At 44.9% G+C, this 23,256-nt stretch overlaps 1 protein-coding gene across 4 annotated transcripts; it reads right to left on the bottom strand.

The window, feature by feature from the left end:
• Positions 1 to 335: 335 nt before the first annotated feature.
• On the bottom strand, positions 336 to 23,006 carry UBL7 (ubiquitin like 7). 4 transcript variants are annotated; one of them, XM_040343005.1, is made up of 11 exons: positions 22,883 to 23,006; positions 10,795 to 10,999; positions 9,390 to 9,509; positions 9,197 to 9,279; positions 7,661 to 7,745; positions 6,285 to 6,342; positions 3,324 to 3,454; positions 3,097 to 3,146; positions 2,832 to 2,993; positions 2,537 to 2,659; positions 336 to 640 (listed from the first exon to the last, which is right to left on the bottom strand). In XM_040343005.1, exons 2-11 carry the CDS (start codon positions 10,973 to 10,975, stop codon positions 503 to 505), a joined length of 1,131 nt encoding a protein of 376 aa, XP_040198939.1. In that variant the 5' UTR covers positions 10,976 to 10,999; positions 22,883 to 23,006; the 3' UTR covers positions 336 to 502. The 4 variants fall into 4 exon arrangements, with proteins under 4 accessions (XP_040198939.1, XP_040198935.1, XP_040198937.1 ...); XM_040343001.1 differs by lacking the exon at positions 22,883 to 23,006 and adding an exon at positions 17,570 to 17,668; XM_040343003.1 differs by lacking the exon at positions 22,883 to 23,006 and adding an exon at positions 14,727 to 14,831.
• Positions 23,007 to 23,256: the final 250 nt, after the last annotated feature.

The following is a 23,256-nucleotide window of genomic DNA, read 5'->3' as shown; positions in this document are numbered from 1 at the left end:
AAAGGCTGCTGTGTCCGTCCATGAACTCAGAGAAATGGATTTTACGGTGATAACAAAAATCCTATTATTTTTTTTATTCAGAAGAGAAATGAAATCGGCTGCTTGAAAGCACCGAACTAATGATCTGAAAAAAAAAAAAAAAACACGACAGATCGTTCAGTGGACAAAAATGTATTTCCGATTTTCTGATCGTGTGTACAGGCCTTTAGGGTTACATGGACTCCAACAATATATATATTTTTTTTAACAGAAATGGGCCGTTTCTTCTCTAAATCTGCAGGGGGATTTTATGTGGATAGTTTATATACAAACGCTGTTTTAATAACATGATAAAATTTTACTTCTACAGCATAACACTTTATTAAGCACTCAAGTTATATAATAAATACATCAAGTCCATATTTACAACCCTTTATCAATATCCCCACAAAAGAAAAATAGGATTCATTAGAGCTTTAAAGAAAAGAACGATTTCCATTAGCTTCATTCAAAACAGGTCTCACTACAGTGCACCGCCAGCAAAGATAAGTTCCAGTGCAGCCTGGATATCTCCTCCAGTAGCCTGTAAAGCCCGCAGACTAAGATCCTCATCCCGGATACCCATATCCCGTAGCTGTTGGAGCTGAGCTTGCCATTGGCTCTGAAAGAGAATAAAAGCACACTGCATAAGTAAAAGAATGATAAAGCCGCTATATAATTTCACCTGCATCTTCCTAGTCTGTCAGGTGCAGCTGCCCTCCCCCTTCCTCCCAAACTACTGACTGCAGCTCAAAGACACAACAAGCATTGTAGGACATAAAAAAAATAAAACTGTACCCCCCCCCCCCCTATAAATGAGGAATGATGCTGTTTTTCACCTGTCTGAACATAATACACCTATATGTAGAGTAACATGTACAGTAGCCCTCAAAATTTCAACTCGCCTGCTCGCATTTGGCGAGTTTGAAATAAGTTGTGGGCGAGCATAGAGCAGGGTTGCCAACTTTCTGTTACGGACAACTGCTGCCCATAAAATATATGGCCGCAGGCAGGCTTTATAACTGTGCAAGCACAGTGCTGAGGCCGGCCCAGGTTCAGGCAGGGGTCAGACAGCCGGGCGCATAGTTGGTGATATCACGGAGGCTGCGCCTTTTATGAATTACAGGCTGCCGCAAGGGTAGCTGGACCGGCCTGGGAAGACGGCGGCCTGAATGCGGAGGTATCGCATTAGTTCCGGCTGCCTCCTCAGAGCCCTGGATGGTGTGCCCGGAGGAGGCCGAGTACAGGAGAGGCGGGAAGCAGAGACCGGGCGGGGATGGTGCAGTTGTCTTCCCCACTAGAAGGTAAGACCAGCCGGGGAGAGGGAGGAATGCAAGTCCCAGACAGCAATGCGTGCAGAGCCGTGCCAAGGTATGTTGGGAATTGAAGCTCCTAAACTACCAACTACTTAAAATGTCCAGAGTGTACAGGAGCTGTGCTTCTACCCTCTACCTGCCTATAAAGTGCTGGGACTTGTAGTTCCACATCTGCATGCTGACAGGAGGAGAGACCAGATGGCCGTACACTGTCCAGTCTGATTGCAGATGACCATAAACTGTACAATTAGATTGTACAATCTCCTGTAAGCTGGCCATACACTGTACAATCATATTGTACAGTGTATGGCCATCTTACAGGAGATTGTACAATCAGATTGTACTATCTTCTGTAAGATGGCCATACACTGTACAATCTCTTTTAAAGTGAATCTTCAGTCCCGCTCTGGACAGTCTTCTGCCCCTCTGGTGTCTAAGTAGATGTGCCAATGAAAGAACCAGTTGGCACATCTGCCCACACACAAGGACTGGAAAGGATTCGGGCATAAGGGGGAACTCTGCAGACCCTGACATAAAGGGGAACTCGGATGTAAAGGGCAATACTGCAGAGAGCAGACTCTGATGTAAGTGGAAACTCTAATAAGGGAAACGCAGACCATAATGTTGGGGGGAAAGCTGCAGACTCTGATATAAGGGACAACTTTGTGGACTGGACTGTGATGTAAAGGGAACTCTGTAGTTTGATGCTTTATGTTAATATTGTTAAAATTTATTTTTGTAACTTAATTATGCAAATAACTTTTAACAGTATAATTTCATGAGATCATTTATGAGGGCGTCTTTAGTGGTGGAATTAAGGGGTGGGGAAACTGGTGGCGAGTGACTCTTAATGCCTGGCTAGTAGCTCAGGACTTGAAATTTTGAGCCCTGATGTACAGCACACTTCTCCCCACTACCGATGTCACAATCTGAAAACAGCATGGCTGTGCAGGGCTCCGTCCTCATTGCGGCTTTATTCACAGTTTCCTGTAGTTCTCAATATAGTGCGAGGGAGCTGGTGAGCACTCTTGTAGTTCATCGATTATTGAAGAATACTGATCTTTTTGATAACGTATTTCAAGTAATGCATTCATCTGGTGTACATTGGCTTCTCATAGGTCATCCAACAAGTAAAAGTATACAATAACGGATACATCTGTGTCTTTCCATTCAAAGTGTAAGCACGGTGTCACTCAGCTTACCTGCTGGGATGTCTGGCTAGAGGATTGCAGAGCATGCTGGAGTGCTTGGCTGAACAAGTCATTCGTAATAGGTGTTCCTGACTGCACACTTGATGACATTGGAGATGTCCCTGAAGAGTGACCCTATAAAATAAACAAATATTCAACAGTATGTAATCTTTGCATCAAAATGTAAAAAGGTTTGACATACAGTATTTTAAATACAAAAGCAGTACAGTCTAAGACATATATTTTAATAAAAGTGTATACTCAATCCTAGTATTAGAGAAATTTGTAATTATAACAAGATGCTAACCTGCGTTCCTGGGGTGGGTGTGTGGGAACTGCTTTCTGGGGTACTTGCAAGGGCCAATGCCGTTGCCAGTTCACTTTGAGTGATGGGCCGGGGTCCTGAAGCTCCTGTGTACCCAAGTGAAGCAGGACGGGGACCAACGGTATTACTAGATGAGCGAGAGGCCTGATGGAAAGATGTGTAAAATAGACACACAGAATTATACAAAACTCTCATTGTAGACGGCTCCTTCCAAATTCATAGCTTTGGCAACGAGTGATCCTCTTACCTGTGGAAATTCATCTTCTTCATCTGACAGACCATCAAACAAGAACCCACCTAACAAAATAATGAAACAAGAGAACAGCGAACATGAGCAACTCTGTCACAAATCACAGGGAGTGTACAATACAAGAAAGTCTAAAGAGAAGACAGTCCACAGTAAGGAGAGGGAGAGAAGAAACAAATGCACTGAAACACATTTGCAAAGCCCAGGGCTTTGCTGGCAGTTCATACCTGGCATGTGCAGGGTTGCAGGGGGCACAGTGTGGGCAGATCCATCTGGCGTAGGTAGTGACGAAGCTCCACTTACTGAATGCAGAATTAGTATTATGGCATTTACTAGTGCAGGGTGTGAGGTCACCAGCCTGAGAAAAATAGATTTCAAATGACATTAAGATATTTGGGAATGTTTTTAAATTAGACTGGGGACACAAAAAAAATATATATAATAATATATAGATCACTTAATTTTGTATTCTGTATGCCTGTTTTTTATTTGACATTAAAAGATCCAGAAATACCTGGATATCCTACCAGTATTCTCCCTGATAAAGCTTCCTTCTGCATTCTCTCGAAGCTATCCACGTGTTTAGGCACATATTAGCTTGACAGACACATGTAGTTTTAGCTTGAAAAGAGAAGAGAGCAGGCTGCCATGCAAACCTTCAATTCACTTGTCAAACTGTCATTACAGGTTGACATGTGCATAGCTCCGCCCTTCCCAAAGTGAGTGACAGCGACTCCCATGCAGAGAATGGCTGTACAGTACATCAGTAAAGACACTTTGGGCTGCAGAAGACATTTTTTCCCCACCCTCACTAGCCATGTGGCTATTAGTGGTCACGTGACCAACAAAAATAAAAACGGTATTCATAGAATCCATATTTTAAGATAATACCAAAGTTGATGTTATAGAAATGTATCCTACAGTTCACAGTGAGATATTTTTTTTTTTTTTTTTAAGACCCCTTTACACTGGTGCTGCCCATAGCGTCGACAGTAAAACGCCACTATTTTACCATTGGATTTGCGGTGCATTTCGGATGCTAGCTGGGCACTTTTAAACCCCCCCGCTAGCAACCGAGAAAAGGAATAAAACCCGCAAGCAATGCGTCGCTAATGCGGCATATTGCCGGCGGTATGGCAGCGCTGCCCATTGATTTTAATGGGCAGGTGCACATTAGCAACGGTGAGTTCACCGCTGCCAATGCGCTCCAGAGAAGCTGCTGGCAGGACTTTTTCTGCCAGCGCATCGCTCCAGTGTGAAAGCGCTCGTTACGACATGGGGTTACGTGTCTTCATCTGATAGGGGTTGGACGGACGTACACCTGGAGTGACGCAAGCAGGCGCCGAGGACGCCGCTGGTTGATTTATGTACTGCACGATTTTAATGTTTTAAATGTAAGCACAGGTTTTTCTATTAAACTTCCCCCTGAGTTTATTCTACTACACTATTGGAGGCTTTGTTTGTTCTCTCTCCCCCCAGCTCTGAGTGCCATGAGGGATTGATCGAGGAGACACTCCATAAGATTGTGATAAGAGGGAAGACTCTGTGGCTGCAAGCAGGCGACTGACACTAAGGATCTCTTTGATGCCCTGTACCTTTAGCTTTGAGGTAAGATTTCTGGGAGTCCTCTGAGGGATATGATCATCCATCTGTCAATCATCTGCTCATACCTGACCTAGTGGACATTCAGCTACATCGTTACTCTCATTTGGCAGCTTGTCACATTATTGGGACATTTTTTGCACTTTGTTTTCTCCGCATATTTTTTCACTGCACATTATTTGAGCTCCGCTCTCCTGATCACCACTTATTGTTTTTTGCACAGTTTATTATTTATCATTGTCACTAATATTATGTCAGCGTGAAGGTTTGCGCAGAACCCCTTTTCCTACATTTTTTGCACTTGTGTATTGTAAACACTATTAGCTTTTGCCGCACCAGAATAGTTTGGTTGGTTATTATCATTGAGTAGTCCATATTAGCGCAAAGGCACTCTTCATTCATTCACATTTTATTTGGTAGTATTTGATCGCCTCTGCGTTTTTTTTTTGCGCTATAAACAAAAAAGGCGACAATTAAAAAAAAAAAAAAAAAAAAAGTAATAATATTTTTACTATAATAGATCTGCCATGTTGCTAGGAAGAACAGGGAAATGCCTTGTTTGCCTCTGCGTGAGACGATCATGGGCAGCGGGCGGACATAGAGTCTGCGTGACCCACGGGCACGCTCACAGAGCGCGCGGTGGCAAATTCAAAGCAACGTACATCCATCCATACATTAAATTTAAGGATGTTGGCAACATATTTTGGAGACATAGGGGGATATTTACGAAAAGGCAAATCCACTTTGCACTACAAGTGCAAACTACAAGTGCAAAGTGCACTTGGAAGTGCAGTCGCTGTAGATCCAAGGGGAAGCTCTGCTAATTTTATTATCCAATCATGTACAAGCTAAAATGCTGTTTATTTTCCTTGCATGTCCCCCTCAGATCTACAGTGACTGCACTTCCAAGTGCAATTTCAGTGCAATTTCAAATGCACTTTGCATTTGTAGTTTGCACTTTTAGTGCAAAGTGGATTTGCCTTTAGCAAATAACCCCCATAGTCCCTATACAGTGTTTTTTTCTATTTAAATACTTCTCCTATGGATCGCAGGAGTGCAGCTTGTTCTGCACTCCTGTGACCCTTTTTCAGCGGACAGCAGGCTAAAGCTGTTGGCTAACATCACTCTGCTGGTCCAGGCTGGGGAAAAGATCCCGACTGTAAATCCTGGACCAGCAGCTGGGTCAGCCTCTTATCAAGCTGATGGGAGACTGAGCCAGCCGCTCTCCTCCCGTCCACAGTGCAGCGCTCCAGTCAGTGAGCGCTGAAGGGGGAGAGAAAAGTCAGTGACTGACAGTCACCAGCTCTCTACTCACTGAAGACTGAGAGCGAAGAGATCAGCGGACTTTGATCGATCAGTTCCCAGTCTTAGAAGCAGCAGCATGAGACTAATGCTGCAACCACCTAGCTGAAATAAGATACACACACACACACATATAAATATTGTCTACTTTCTTTATCTCTGCTCATTTACTGTACATCGATATCTTGTTATCAATATTTACTTCTTAGTAAATAAGTAGTACATCTTGTAAATAAAAATAACCCACTCCACACAAAAAAAAATTTTTTTTATAGTATACTTACGTGTCCAGCATGCTGGGGTCAGTAAACACAGTGAACAAATCTTTATCCTGCAGAACGCCTGTAAATTAAGAAAAGATTGGTCATTTAATCTCCTTAACGTGGAACTTCACCATACATTTAACAATATACTGCACTAGCTTCCAATAAATAAGATGAAACAAGTTTGGTTAAAACATTTTTTTTACATGCCTGTAAACCTCTGTTGCTAGGCAGAATTCCTAATCTGCCTTCTTCCTGGACCGCGGTCCTTCTCCTGTTTAACCTACGGCACACAGACACCCGGGAAAGGAGTGTCATAATTTCCCATGAGACTGTGCGCTCCTATGTGTTGAAAAATCGCAGGATTTCAAGAAAGGAAATGACGCGATTAGGGCTGTTTATCTATGTTGTCATGACAAACGGGGCATGACGTTCCTCCGCGGCCCGTTGTCATGACAACAGCACCAACAACCTACTCTACAAGCATGGCTCTACTGCGCACGCACAAGATCGCAAAAGAAATGAGAAAAAATAAATAAATAAATAATAAAAAAAAAATAAAAAAAAAAAAAGTACCAGGCTTCAGATGCACACACATAGAATGGCAACGGCCACATAAGGAGATGCTGAAAATGAGCAAGTTTTAGATTACTTTACCGATCAATTGGCGATCTACAAGTATATTTAATTTCATGTTTAGTGCAATGTAATTTCAATTAGCCAAAATAAAAAAAAATTGTGACCGGAACCCCGCTTTAACCTACCAATGCTATCCACTATGCACAGCAATGGTACTAAAGTGAGCACACTTGTTCAACCTCTCCTGAATTAATTAACTTGACAGCTAGGAACCAGCATCTAAAAACGGCCGTTTAGCCGCATTTACATGCCACATTTAGCTGCATTTGCGTCTAGGAGCGTTTGAAAAAATAAATAAATAAATAAATAAAAAAAGTTTGATTTTTTTTTGGTTAAAATGAAACGCTGCTAAACGCACAATACCATGTTTAGCACTTGAACTGCCTCTAAACACAGCTTCTGAACGCATTTTTTGGGTTTCAGAAAAAGCTTCTAAAAACGTAATTGCCTAGAAACTAGTATAAACGACCCTGTGTACATGTACTTATAAGATAACAGAGGAGAGTTCAGGAGCAGTTGAAAAACATGCCCAACTGTTCCTAAACGCCCATTTACCAGCAGCAGTGTACATGAGGCCTTACCCTACTCTGCATTCTGTTTATTCCCCTGTAGAATAAGTACACACAGCTCCATGGCAAAAGTGACCTCTAGTGGCCGATTTTTAAATTATATCATTTTTACTTTGACAGCATCATGTGACCAATTCTCTGGATGAAGGTCTACCTCCATCATTTATTTCATTTCACTTCAAAACTTACCCATGGCCACAGGATCAGAGCTCAGGCCAGGTGTAGCCACAACTATCTGCTCCAAGGACTCGCGGCTGCCAAGTAACTTAAAAACCTGCACAACAAAACAAGAAAGTTCAATGGAGGTAGATAGATGAATGAAAGTAATAAAATGAAGCAAAGCCAAGTTTTGTGTTCTGCCTTAAAAAGAACCGTGGATGTGACAAGTAATGCTACTTTACATGTTCTCATTGTGAACTTTGACTAAGAACCATCCTTACTGTAGGCCTTTCAAACCTCCCATTTAGCAATCCCCATGTCCTGCCATGACACTAGGAAGCAAAAAACATTGCTTTTCGCTTCTGTAATGATGGGAATGAGCTTCCAATCATTATTATGTCCTACAACAAGGCAGGACATGGGGGTTTCTAACTGGAAGTTTTTCAGCAAGACTTCTGGGAGGTGCCCAAATGGCCTACAGATATGATAATACAAATTAGTGAACATTTTCCAGAGCTAGAAAGACAGTTTTGTAATATGTACTGGATTTTTGGAAAAGTTAACTTCAGGCTTTAATCTCAATCTACTCCTAGGTTGTTTTCCACTCAGCATGTCTTGAAATATACAAAGGAGAGATTATATATATATATATATATATATATATATATATATATATATATATATATATATATATATATATATAAAAATCAGAGCTGCTTGCTTTGCTATAGAACTCCGACATGGAAACCACAGACACACAAACAAGCTTCTAGAGGTTTTCTAGCTTTTTTTGAAATTGCAAATACTGGTATACCTTTATAGCTAAGACTTAAATATATGCAGAGATTGGCATTCCTACAAAAAGTAGCTAAATAAACTGCCGTGTGTGTGTGTGTGTGTGTGTGTGTGTGTGTGTGTGTGTGTGTGTGTGTGTGCGCGCGCGCATGTATGCATACACACAGTGGAACCTCGGATTACGAGTAACACAGTTAGCGAGCGTTTCGCAATACAAGCACTGCATTTAAAAAAAATCCTAACTTGATTTGCGAGTGTTGTCTCGCACAACGAGCAGAATTCAGGCCAAAGCGGTGTGCAGTACCATGTGTGGCCTGAGGTGGGGGGCGCCGGAGCCGATCTGCGCCATTCGGTAATGCTCGGAAAGACGCAGAAATACTCTGTTCCCGAGCCTGAGGTCAGCCGAGGTGTCCTCTGGCTTTTCCGAGGCTCTCCGGCGCCCCCCCATCTATGGCCGCATGTGGTGTTGCATGCCATTGAAGTCAATGCAGACCGAATTATTTTCATTTCCACTGACTTCAATGGGAAAACTCGCTTTGATATGCAAGTACTTTGGATTACGAGCATTCTCCTGGAACAGATTATGTGCGTAATCCAAGTTTCCATACACACACACACATACACATCACAATCACCTAACCAATTCAGCGCAGCGCCAGCCTAAGGGTTTTTTTTTAAATTTATATATATATATATATCACACACACACACACCCCCAGGAGAGGGCACCTATGCCACAGTACAGAAACTTGAGCTGTAGCCAGTACTCACAGCATCACGGTAGGTAGAGCTGGTATGTAAAGCTGTATGCAATGCTCGGAACTCACGGCTAGCAGCTATCTTATCTACAGGCTCTGCAAGAAGAAAAAGGGAGAAATACAAGGCATTGATGAGGGTATGATTAAATGTGGAATACCTAAACCAGAGCAACATACAGTATTCAATCTAACATTAAGTTACCCACCAGGACGAGGAGCTGGTTCAGGCCATGCTCTGCGCAGAATGTGGACAGTGCTTCCTGACTGAACACCATAGAACTCCAAGGTCTGATCATCTCTAAGACGCCTCCCACAATGGATCAAATCTGGATAGAAACAGGCAGCATATCAATGAACAAAGGTTCATTCTATTCAAGGACAAAAAGAAGATGCATTGGTAAAAGTGGATGGAAAGCATAACCAACTATTCTTAAAAAAGTGACCCCCCCCCCCCAAAAAAAAAAAAAAAAAAAAAAAGAAGGAGGAGATGTGTACTTAAAGTGGAACTTCACCCCAAGCAAGAATTTTAATATCAGAGGTTTATTTTATCTTTTGTATCCATACACAAATAGGCAATTAGAGGAGTTTAGAGGCAGAAACATCCAAGTACATCCAAGAGCAGTAGGGTTTTGGCAAAAAAAAAAAAAAAAAAAACGCTTGTTGGGCCTAAAGGCATGTAAAAGCGCCTGAGCACTAGGCGCATTTAACGCTTGAGCCTTAAAGGGGTGGTTCACCGTAAAAACTACTTTTTTTTTTTATTACACTGGCCCCCCACATTACAATACGATTAAGGCTATTATTTTTTTTTTATGCTGTACATACCTTTGTACAGCATATTCACCCGTGGCTTACGGCTTGCGAGTCCCGCGGGAGTGGGCGTTCCTAACATGTCTGTAATTGACGTTTTGACCAAAAACAAGCTCCCCCCCGTCGCGTAAGACGCGTCACGATTGGCGAAAGGAGCCGAACGGCGATGCGCATGCGCCGACTCACCGTTCGGCTCCTTTCACCAACCATGACGCGGCTTACGCGACGGGGGGAGCTCGTTTTTGGTCAAAACGTCAATCACAGACATGTTAGGAACGCCCACTGCCGCGGGACTCGCAACCCCGAAGCCACGGGTGAAAATGCTGTACAAAGGTATGTACAGCATAAAAAAAAAAATAATAGCCTTAATCGTATTGTAATGTGGGGGGCCAGTGTAATAAAAAAAAAAAAGTAGTTTTTACGGTGAACCACCCCTTTAATGCATTTCAATAGCCAGAATAAATTATTATTCTGGCCAATGAAACACCCAAGTGCTTGACATGCCTAAATACGTTACACAGGTCTGCAAGCATCAAGCGTTTTTTTTTCTGCCAAAACTCTGCTGCCAGGGGCAAAAGAGGATAGGAGAGACATTCAGTGTGCATGAGGCCTTAAGGTTGATACCTACCATATGGAAAATAGTGTAAAATATATCCAGTATTTAACATGTATGTTCTTTGAAAAAAAAAAAAAAAAAAAAAAAAAATCTAAAACATCACAGGTAAAAAAAAATAATAATAATCACAAAATACATTCTTTAGGAAATACCAAGTGTGCACGCTAAATATGACATATATTCCTCACCAATCAGCTCTGGATCAGGAAGTGACTCTGGTAGGGTGGCAGTGATTAGCTGTTTCACAACTGACACTCGATGGCCACATGTAGCGTTCCCATTGCTCGCAGACTCAACCGGAAGGTGGACAATTGATTTTGGAGAGAGGGGTTGGTCAGCCAGCTGGACACATATATGGAGCTCCGACATGATCAGACTGTAAATGTGTGCTACCTGTTCAAGGAAAGAGCACACTTGTTTTAATGTTCAGAATAAAAAAAGTATAGTTAATAACAGAGTGCAAAAACAGAAAAGTAAAAAAAAAAAAAAAAAATTATATAAAACAGATATTGCCAGCTTATATATGTATACTCTAAAATCCAATTTTAAACCCTGAAGTTGGAAAACCCCCAACTATAACAATTCATAAAAATGTTCCCTCCCTCCTCCAACCTACCAAGTATACAAAAAAAATCTGTATACTAACCTATTTCTAATCAGCTTCAGTCTGGTCACATGATTCTGCTGTGCATATGTGAGTGCTTGACAACAACTTCCAATGCCATTAGCTGTAACATTACCCATAGGCTCCTATGGCCCAGCTGTTGTTGGCGCTCCCACCTCTACCCTGCAGCAGCCACTCCCTAAAAAAAGGAGAGCTGGAGCTGTGGGATCACAAGACTTGACCTGAGCAGATTTGAAATGGGTAAGAGCACTTTTTTTTTTTTTAATACAGGCTAGGCAGGACACTGTTTTTCTTTTTTTTAGATGAAGGCAAGTTTATAAACCCATCAGCTTTTTTTTTGCCATCTGTTTTGCATTTGGGAGATTTCTCTTTGCTTTTTATCCAATAGCCACAACAGGAAGTGAGGGAAAATATATCCAAAATGAGGGAATCCCTGGTTGTCACCAGGACTAGTGGAAGATGTCCCCTGTATTCCTGTTCTGGTGACAATCCATAATTTGGGATGTATCTCTACTTTCACTGATAACAGTGAACAGGACAAATATAGAGGGCGAATCTCCCTTACGGGGGCACAGGCAGCAATAATGACCTGACAGGGGTTCTAATCCCTCTCCACTCTATCCAAGGCTACATTAAAATTAAACTAAAGGCAAAATGTAAGGGAGGGTTTCAACCCTTTAGGCGTTTTTTTTTTTGTTTTTTTTGCCATCTGTGTCCTATTGGGGACATTTCCCTTCACTTCCTGCCCCATAACCAAAAACGGAAAGAGAGAGAAAATGCCCTTAAATTAAAGGAATCCTGAGGTGTTACCGGGATCACCAGAACTAGTGTCCCCATTGGGAGATGTCCCTTCTACTAGGCCTTAAATCACACTTACTCAAAATACTGATGCTTAAAGTGGTTGCAAACCCTTTTACCTACAGGTAAGCCTATAACAAGGCTTACCTGTAGGTACCGTGAATATCGCCTAAACTTGCACCGTTTAGCAGATATTCCGTGTATGTGCTGCTGCCGACGCCATCGGTGCATGCGCACTGAAGAAACGGAAATACTGGTGCCGTTTTTTCAGTGGCCATGCTGTGACCGGTGGCTCCCGCGCGCATGCCGGAGCCGCCAACCCGCAAGTAACTCCCGAGGAAGATGTGGGCATGTACTCGGAGTGCCCACACGATTCAGTGCATTGTTCTGAGGCAAGTATTTCATAATGCCTTTGTCTTGCAGGGTTTGTTTGTTTGTTTTCCCTGAGGTATACAACCTCTTTAACGAACGCACCTATAGCATTAATGCAAGTTGTTTATTGAATCTGACTTGTGTTTAACGTGCCTCAAAGGGGTGTTAAAACCGCCCCCCAAATGCCTAATTGTTTTTGTTTTGTCGTAAACAAGGCCCAATGCACCACAGACATTTGTGCTGCGTTGCCATAGACTTGAATGGAAGGAGTTAAGATTCTTCAACTCCTTCCAAACTCTACATGAAGCTTAATTTTAAAAGTACAGAAATGTGACCAGCACTGTGTGCTGTCCATATTATCAATTGAAGACTGCTTTACTAGGCGTTTGAGGAGAGTTAAAGCGAAGCTCCACCCAAAGGGGAAGCTCTGCTTGTTTGCCTCCTCCCCCTCTGCTGCCACATTTGGTACCTTTCGGGGGGGGGGGGGGGGGGGGGGAGTGGATACCGTGCTTTGACAGTTACCGACTCACACTTCCAGCAAACTCAATCTGAAGTTCGCCCCCCCCCCCTCTCCTTCTCACGCCACCGGACCATTCACGCATGCGCAGTGGGGAACCCAGCTGTGAAGCCGCAATGTTTCCCTTAGTCTAGATGGCGGCAGCACCCGAGCGCCGATTCAAAAATCAGCTCCAGTGAATACACCTCTGGATTCCTGGACAGGCAAGTGTCCTATTGTTAAAAAAGGCAACAGCAACAGTCATTTTTTCTGAAGAAGCCTGGAGCTTCGCTTTAAAAAAACACACCCCAAACTCCCGCTTTTTTTTTTTTTTCTTTTTTAAACAAAAAAAGTTTATTCAAGTATTTAGACAAAACAGAAAAAGAGAACAGCAGTACAATCGTATCATCCTTACATAATTTAGCTAGGTTCAGTGAATCAAACTCCCGCTTTTAATGCCAATATGAACAAGGCCTTGCTGTTCTGTTGACAACCCAAAATTTGGGATTTTCTTTTACTTTCACTGATACAGTAAACAGTGCAAATAGCGAAGGGGAATCAGTGGGGTATTAATAAAAACTGACAGGTGTTCTAGTCCCTCTCCACTCCATCTAAAAAAAAAAAAAAAAAAAAATGTATGTATGTATGTATGTATGTATGTATGTATGTATGTATGTATGTATGTATATATTTGCCTTTAGTCATGCAGCGACATTACTTCAGGGGGCAGCAGAATATAGAGATACAATAGACACCTAGGTGCACACATGTGCGGGTCTGTGTGTAAATTGCATGCTTCCCTCCACCCACAGCCAAAATGCACTGCTCTTTAGCAGACTCGTGGGGGTGCCATTAATTCTTAAAGGGGTTGTAAACCCTCAAGGTTTTTCACCTTAATGCATTAAGGTAAACCCCCCCTCCTTTACTTGCCTGGTCTTTCAAGCAACAGAGGAGGAGTTCACCAGCTCCAGCCTGTGTCTCAGGTCCCGACTGGATAGATTGATATCAGCGCAGTCATTGGCTCCCGCTGCTGTCAATCAAATCCAATGACATGGGGGCAGGGCCGAGTCCTGCTGTCAATGTGTGACAAGGTAGCGTGCTGGCTCTCCAATGGGGGCACTCAAGAAAGAGGAGGAGCACTACTGAAGGACCCCAGAAGAGGAGGATCAGGGACATTCTGTTCAAAACCAACTGCACAATGGAAGCAGAACATGTTTTTTTTTTTTTACCGAACCTTTAGATACCCTTTCATAACCCTATGCATCAGAAAACGCAGTGCATTGTGGACTGCACACAGGACCATGTAGTATCGTGGGTGCGTTTCACAGCGATCTATTGGGGACATTTTCACAATTTTTCCCACAAGGTACAGCAACCTATTCAAATGAATGAGCCGCTATGCCTGTGCAAACGTACCCACATAAAACGTAACAATGTGAACCTAGCTCAATGCACATAAGAGAAATTTATTAGCACTGGAGCAGACAGAATCTGGAAGAGCTGTGCATGTCTACAGTGCCACGTTAAGCATTGAAAATGAAAGCAAGAAGCTCATTGGTCGCCAGGCACAGCTGCTCCAGATTGAATCTCTCTCTCTATATTGTCAGGAAGTCTCTATATTGTGGGGAAGTACGGAGGCTCTGACCCCTAGAGAAATAGAACAGAAAGTAGAACACAAAACAGACACTGTCCCCTCCATCTATGTGATGACACACCAGACTGCCAGAGTCGGGGATCCCCCCACCCCACACATTGTGGAGCGATGCTGTGTGATGGACAGACCATGGCGAGCCCAGAAAACCCCAATCCTTACCCCGGACAGCACTCACCTCTCAGCACTTCCTTTGTTTACGCTGCACCAGGAAGTGACCCAGCTAAACCACGCCTCTCGTCATGCACCGGACGGGCGCAGCCTGATGATCTCACTTCCGCCCGCTGTCTATTTTACAAAAATGAGGGCCGAACTCCAGAACAGTGAACGCCCACTGTGGGCGGAGACTAACATGCTTCTATCACATTGGCTAGAAAGGAGGCTGAAAGGACCATAACGGAGGAGGTAGTTATGAACTATTCTTCTGCCCGTCTTCCGGTGTGATGTATAGACCTATATAAATAAACGCGCCATTTATATACCTGAAGTGTCACTCTTCAATAATGTGTTTAGAAATGTTTTTCCAAAGAGGAGTTTGTGAGCGCTATTATTTACAATGGAGACCTTTCTAGTGACACCTAGTGGTAGCTTACATAGTTGCATTGACGTGAAAAAAATGGAGATTTTCAAAGCGGCTTATCTTTGCTGCCACCTCCTGGTAACATCATGCAAAGTCACCTTACCAAGCCAAGAAAATGGACTGGGAAGCAAAAGCACATGATCCCTTTAACCTGTTCATTACAAAGGGGGAAATCTTAAAGGATAAGTTCACTTTAAATAAAAAATAAATGCACGTCTTTTTTTTTATTGGGAGCCTGGAAAGCATTGCACCCACAATCAGCAGACCATGGGTGCCATATAGGGCTCTTGTAAGCTATGTATGGGTCATACATCGTACCCATACATCATACAGCCAAGCAGTCACACGCTAACAGGAGTTTTTTTCATTTCTATTGTTTCTACTAGTAATGATGGCGATCTTTTTTTTTTTTAGCAGGGCTTTGACATCGCGGCAGACAAATCTGACCCCAAATGACACTTTTTGGCACCAGTGACATTATTACATTGATCAGTGCTATAAAAATGCACTGATCAATGTAAAAATGACACTGGCAGGGAAGAAGTTAACAGTAGGGGGTGATCAAGGGGTCAACTGTGTTCCCTGGATGTGTTCTAACTGTAGGGGGATGTGCTGGCAGGGACATGACAGAGATCACTTTTCCCAATCACTGGGAACAGTAGATCTCTGTCATGTCTCCTGTAAGAATGGGGATCTGCCTTGTTTACAAAGGCAAATCCCCATTCTGCCTCTATATCGCGGTCACCGTTGGACGTCGAGTCCGCCTGACCCGTAGGCACTAGGGTGACCACATTTGCAAACTACCATTCAGGGACACCCCCCTTCCCAAAAATCAGCTTGTGCTGTAACGAATCACAGCACAGTGATTGGACACAAGAGTCAGGATTTATGATTTCTCCAATCACAAGCAGGGGGCGGGATTGTGCTCCTCCAGGCATTCCCGGGCATGACAAGTACTGTCAGTGAGTAAAGCAGTGATGTGGCGGCCTTTTTTGGGGGCATCAGATTTGCTTGGGGGGTGGCTGTGTCAGTTTCATTCCGGGACACTGGATTGTCCTGAAATGAAGGTGCCCGGGACAGACCTGCAGAATGCGGGACTGTCCCGGGCAATCCGGGACACGTGGTCACCCTAGTGGGCACGCTCCCGCAGTGTGAAGTGGAAGCGAGAGCCCATCACCTGTGGTCAATGGATTTATAAACCACCACCCCATCCCCCTAGACATGCAACTGCTCAGGACTGTAATGAAACCCCATATCACATTTGGTGGTCTGAATGTGATGTCACATGGTGATACTAGGTAGTCTACCCGCCTCTCGGCTTATTTAGACATTTTTGCGGGCGGTAAGGATATGGATTATTTGCAGCCTTGCTCTGTGACCCGTAGCCGGAAAGTCAACACTACACTAGGGTAAGGGACCAGAGCACCAGGGGTGAATGGGAATCCAAGAGGAGCAGCTGCCCCATGCAGAGTTTTAGGGCTAATTCACACTAATGCATTGATCTGCATTTTAGCGAAGCTGTAAACACAGGTCAATGGAAGGACACTTAATTTTTCATGCTGCAGTGACTTGCGTCTCGTTAAAATGTAACATGTATGCATTTAAACGCAATGCAAGTCAATATGTGTAAAACGCAGGTCAACGCAATGCAAGTACAAAAAGAAAAAAAAGTTTGCTTTGTCGTTTATTTTGTGACCCACGGGATGTGATCCTGAAAATTGCAGTGCATTTTAACGTGCTAAAACACATGCCAAACAAGCGTTTAAACATGCATAAAATGGATACAAATGGGCATCCATTTTCCCTGCATTTTATCACAAGTTAGTGACTTCAGCCTTACTATGGGCGATGGGGGGAGGCTGTAAATCAGTAACAGTGGACACCAATGGCACTTTGTGACATTACTATACTGAACTGGAATGTGACTGGAGAGCCCTCTGCTGGCAGCAACCTCAAAATACAGAATGGGACATAGTATGATACATGAGCCTAACTTTATCACAGCGGTCTATGTGGGCTGTGTGGTCTGTGCAGTGGATTGCCAAATAAATCAGATTACGGTAAACTGAGGCAACTTCGTCATTTCAGCACAAATGAAAGTTACACCTCAGCCCTGTGTGTGCTCAGACTTCCTCGATTTTTGCAAAGCAACCTTATCCTAATCTGAAATCGTCTGAAGATGTTGCATTTGTGTGCAAACCGTACCATGATGTTTCACTAGACCCCAGTCACTACCTTAAAGACATACAGTGTTGGCAAAAATCATGACATTTACTGACAGAGACACATTTTTTACTGACACAGTTTTCAGTGCTAAACAGTGCAAATATTATTTTTTAAACTATAAACACATAACTAGTGCTACTAGCAATGTGTTTAAGTTAAAAAAAAAAGTCAAAAAAACGAATTTCTCCATTTACATGAAGGTCAGATTACTTTACCCCAGTCAGCACAGAGTATCCCCAGGAACAGGGTCTGAAGGATGCCCCCTTACAGTGAAAGGGAACTCTTATGCTGAAGATCATGATCTAAGGGGGACTCTGATGTAAGGGTTGGCTCTGGTGACTAGAGACCACCTTCTGCAGAGTGAATACACTAAGGCAGTGTTCATCAACCCTGTCCTCAGGGCCCACTAACAGGCCAGGTTTGCAAGATAACTGAAATACATCACAGGTGATACCATTTGCTACTCAGTGATTGCAGTATTCTAGTCTGCATCTCCCCAAGGTAATACATAAAATCTGGTCTGTTAGGCTGGGTTCACACTACGGTTTTCCCGTCCGTCAGCCGCATACGATTTATATGAAAAAACGTATGCGGCTGAAACGGACGGGAACGTATGGAACCGCACATATGTACGTTTTCCATTGACATTAATGTTAAAGGAAAACGTATGCGGTTGCCATACTGTTTTAAAAACGACCGCAAAACCGTGGTTGAACACGGTTTTGCGTACGTTTAAAAAACGTTTTGCCAGCAAATCGTACGCACCCGGATGCATCTGGGTGCATACGATTTGCAATGCATTCTCTATCTATACGTTTTCCCGTCCGGGCCCGTACGTTTTCGATACTGAAATCGTATGCGGCTGACGGACGGGAAAACCGTAGTGTGAACCCAGCCTTAGTGGGCCCTGAGGACAGGGTTGATGACCACTGCACTAAGGTAAAGTGGGGTTACTAATATAGGGGGGAACCTTTATATCAGTGCCCCCTTACATTATTGTATTCACTCCCCCCTGACGTACTGTCAGTGAGTAAAGCGGTGATGTGGCGGCCTTTTTTTGGGGTCATTAGATTGGCCTGGGGGGTGGCTGTGTCACTTTCATTCCGGGACATTGTATTGTCCTAGAATGAATGTCCCCGGGACAGACCTGCAAAATGCGGGACTGTCCCGGGCAATCCGGGACACATGGTCACTGTACTGTAACCCCCATCCAGGCAGCGCTTCCACTCTTGACTCCTCTCCAGACTCCCCCTCAGAGACTGCAGGCGTGATAAAAGACAAGAAATGGTCAGAGGCTGCAGTTATGATACAGGAGGTGGACAGAAGCTGAGGTCATGATACAGGAGGTGGACAGAAGCTGAGGTCATGATACAGGAGGTGGACAGAGGCTGCTGTCATGACAGAGGAGGTGGATAGAGGCTGCGGTCAGGATAGAGGAGGTGGACAGAGGCTGCGGTCAGGATAGAGGAGGTGGACAGAGGCTGCGGTCATGATACAGGAGGTGGACAGATGCTGTGGTCATGGTATAGGAGGTGGACAGAGGCTGTGGTCATGATATAGGAGGTGGACAGATGCTGTGGTCATGATATAGGAGGTGGACAGAGGCTGTAGTCGTGATATAGGAGGTGGACAGAGGCTGTGGTCATGATATAGGAGGTGGACAGAGGCTGCGGTCATGATACAGGAGGTGGACAGATGCTGTGGTCATGGTATAGGAGGTGGACAGAGGCTGTGGTCATGATATAGGAGGTGGACAGATGCTGTGGTCATGATATAGGAGGTGGACAGAGGCTGCGGTCATGATATAGGAGGTGAACAGAGGCTGTGGTCATGATATAGGAGGTGGACAGAGGCTGTGGTCATGATATAGGAGGTAGGCAGAGGCTGTGGTCATGATAGAGGAGGTGGGCAGAGGCTGTGGTCATGATATAGGAGGTGGACAGAGGCTGCGGTCATGATATAGGAGGTGGACAGAGGCTGTGGTCATGATATAGGAGGTGGACAGAGGCTGTGGTCATGATATAGGAGGTAGGCAGAGGCTGTGGTCATGATAGAGGAGGTGGGCAGAGGCTGTGGTCATGATAGAGGAGGTGGACTCCATGCCCAAGAGGGTTAAGGCAGTGCTTGAAAATAATGGTGGCCACAAAAAAATATTGACATTTTGGGCCCAATTTGGACATTTTCATTTAGGGGTGTACTCACTTTTGTTGCCAGCGGTTTAGACATTAATGGCTGTGTGTTGAGTTATTTTGAGGAGACGGCAAATTTACACTGTTATACAAGCTGTACACTCACTACTTTACATTGTAGTAAAGTGTAATATCTTCAGTGTTGTCGCATGAAAAGATATAATAAAATATTTACAAAAATGTGTGAGATGTACTCACTTTTGTGAGATACTGTATTATATGGAGGAAAAATATTAGTCTGCATTTGGCAGGGCATTTAGCCACGGTGCGAATCCCAGCGGCAGGAATCTATTGATTTCTGCTGCTGGGTTTGACAGCTGCAAGCTAAATGCAGCCCTAGTGATCTTCTAGCAGCACTGACTGACTCTGACTTTGCATGCTTTGTGCGTCCTATGTTTGTGCAAAGTATTCCTGTGTTCTGTGTATTCTCAATGTGTGTGCTATGACTCTGTGTACGTTGAGTGTGTTTTCTGTGTACTGGGTATGCTCTGAGTGTGTGCTGTGTGAACAGTGTGTGTTATGATGGTGTGTAATCTGCATATGCTGAGACAGTGGACTTGATTTACTAAAACTAGAGAGTGCAAAATCTGGTGCAGCGGTGCATGGTAAGCATAGTTGCCAACTGTCCCGAATTTCCTGGGACATTCCCCGGATTTAGTCCTTTGTCCCAGTCTTACTGTTACCTAGGAAATGTCCCAGAAAATCACAGTTTTTTGACCGCTAGAGGTCCACGGCCGACACTGAATTGGCTTCACTGGCCGCCATTTTACAGAGGATCAGCTATCGTGATGAGGAAAGAAAAGGCAGAACCTAGGCTCTGCCTCTTGATCTCTTCGGCCTCCACAAGCTGGTCTCTGTCATGGCGTAGAGACCATTCACCAGCAGTGGCGTCGCTACACAGGTGCATAGGGGACACCTGATGTATAGGGGGACTCCGCTGGCTGGGGACACCTGATGTGTAGGGGGACTCCACTGGCTGGGGACACCTGATGTGTAGGGGGACTCCACTGGCTGGGGACACCTGATGTATAGGGGGACTCCACTGGCTGGGGACACCTGATGTATAGGGGACTCTGCTTGCTGGTGACACCTGATGTATAGGGGGACTCCTCTAGCTGGGGACACCTAATGTAAGGAGGGACTCCGCTGGCTGGGGACAACTGATGTAAGCAAGGACTAAGCTGGCTGGGGAACCTGATGTAAGTAGGGACTCCGCTGGCTGGGGACACCTGATGTATAGGGGGGCTCTGCTGGCTGGGGACACCTGATTTGAGGAAGATCTCCACTGGCTGGGGACACCTGATAAAAGAAGGGACTCCGCTGACAGGGGGCACCTGATGTAAGGAGGGACTCTGTTGGCTGGGGGCACCTAATGTAAGAAGGGACTCTGTTGGCTGGAAACACCTGATGTAAGGTGGGACTCTGCTGGCCAGGGACACATGATGTAAGGAGGGACTCCGCTAGCTGGGGACACCCGATGTAAGGAGGCACTCCACTGGGGACACCCGATGTAAGGAGGCACTCCACTGGGGACACCTGATGTAAGGTGGCACTCCACTGGGGACACCTGATGTAAGGAGGCACTCCACTGGGGACACCTGATGTAAGGTGGCACTCCACTGGGGACACCTGATGTAAGGAGACATCCCCTGGGGACACCTGATGTAAGGAGGCACTTGGCAACGATGGGTAAGTGGTAACCAATCAGCTTCTAACTTCAGGTTGTTCAATTAGGCTTTGACAAAAAAAACTTGAAGCTGGTTGGTTTTTATGCAGAGCTTCATCAGATTTTGCATTCTCCAGCTTTAGTAAATAGGCCCCAGGCTGGGTTCACACTATACTACACACTTTCATCCTACTTTGCTCTGCAACATCGGTCCTACATTGATCGTACATTGGTCCTACATTGATGATCGTACATTGGTCCTACATCCATCCGACTTTCATGAACAGGATACTACTTTGATCCGACTTTGCCCTGCGACTTGAAGTCTGACTTTCAATGAGCGGGTTCCGACTTGGATCCCTGCCAATATCAGGCACTGTGTTTGATATGAATCTTGAGGGGAACTCCACGCCAAATTTTAACAAAAAAAACGTCATGGGTTCCCCCTCCAAGAGCATACCAGGCCCATGGGTCTGGTGCGGATTTAAAGGGGAACCCCCTACGTCAAAAAAACGGCGTGGGGGTCCCCCCAAAATCCATTCCAGACCTGTATCCGAGCAGCAGCCTGGCAGGTCAGGAAGGGGGGTGGGGACGAGCGAGCGCCCCCCCCCCCTCCTTAACCATGCCAGGCCGCATGCCCTCAACATGGGGAGGTAGGTGCTCTGGGGCAGAGGGGCGCCCTGCGGCCCCCCCACCCCAAAGCATCCTGCCCCCATGTTGATGAGGACAGGGCCTCTTCCCCACAACCCTGGCCATTGGTTGTCAGGGTATGCAGGCTGGGGCTTATCGGAATCTGGGAGCTCCCTTTGCCTTCTGCCAGGCTGCGCCGCTGATATCTTCTTTATAGCTCTCTTACTAGCGGCGGCCAGCCCGGTCTTCTTCCGTCGCCTTCTTCCATCGCCTTCTTCTTCCCTCTTCTTTTCTTCCAGAGTTGACTCGACGCTCCCTCCCGCTGTAATGCCGGGTGCGCGGCAATTTATATAGGCCTCTTATGACATCACAGTCCCAGAATGCTCTGGGTGGTGACGTCCCCACCCCCCTTCCTGACCTGCCGGCTGCTGCTCGGATACAGGTCTGGTATGGATTTTGGGGGAGACCCCCACGCCGTTTTTTTTGGGCGTAGGGGGTTCCCCTTTAAATCCGCATCAGACCCATGGGCCTGGTATGCTCTTGGAGGGGGAACCCATGCCGTTTTTTTTGTTAAAATTTGGCGTGGAGTTCCCCCTCAAGATCAGCAGAGTACTAGTCGCATGCCAAAGTTGGATCTTGCAAGACTGCGTTCCGACTTTGATCCGACTTCAATGATATTTAATGGAGTAAAGTAGGATCAAAGTCGGACCAAAGTAGTACAGGGAGCATTTGCAAAGTCGCTCCCACTTGTGTCGAACCAGTTAAGACAGCTCCCATAGGGAAACATTGATTTTCACACGTCATGCGACATGAGCTCCCAATGTCGGAGTGTTTGTCGGACTAGTGTGAACCCGGCCTCAGACCCCTGCTGTCTCACCTGCCCTCTATTGAAGCTAATGGAGAGCAGATGCCCCTTCATTATCTTCATCCCTGAGAACAGCGGAAATTGACAGCCATACCCGGAAGTGATGTTTCAAATGTCGCTTCTGGGTTCTTAGTAGGAAGGAGAGATTGGCGAACGTACATTCTCTGATCTTTCTCACCTGTACCTGATGGCACCCGCCACGCCGGTCCCATGTCTGTCAATGGGATTACGGAGCCCGGGAAACATGTTGGCACATGTTGGGGGTATCGAATGTTGCCAGGGTCTGTGGAAGCAATTTCTTCCATCTGACAGCAGACAGTCAGCTTGTCAGATTTACACACATTCCTGGCTGCTGTAGAAATACTGGGGAGATTTACTAATACTGGAGCACTTAGAATCGGGTGCAGCTGTGCATGGTAGCCAATCAGCTTGTAACTTAAGCTTTTCCAATTAAGCTTTGCCAATAAAACCTGTTGATAGATTTTTATGCAGGGCTGCACCAGATTCTGCACTCTCTAGTTTTAATGAATCTCTACAAGTGTGTATATACCC

Source organism: Rana temporaria, chromosome 3 (genome assembly GCF_905171775.1).
Source record: "Rana temporaria chromosome 3, aRanTem1.1, whole genome shotgun sequence".
NCBI lineage: Eukaryota > Metazoa > Chordata > Amphibia > Anura > Ranidae > Rana > Rana temporaria.
This window is presented reverse-complemented; position numbering and strand designations above follow the sequence as displayed.

Coding starts and splice junctions, on each gene's coding strand:
- UBL7 (XM_040343001.1), bottom strand. CDS start 17,653: ATGATCTTCAGCATAAGAGTTCCCTTTCACTGTAAGGGGGCATCCTTC. Junction 11,000..17,569: donor GATACTCTGTGCTGACTGGG/GTAAAGTAATCT, acceptor TTCCTTGAACAG/GTAGCACACATTTACAGTCT. Junction 9,510..10,794: donor TCCTGATCCAGAGCTGATTG/GTGAGGAATATA, acceptor GTTTCTATCCAG/ATTTGATCCATTGTGGGAGG.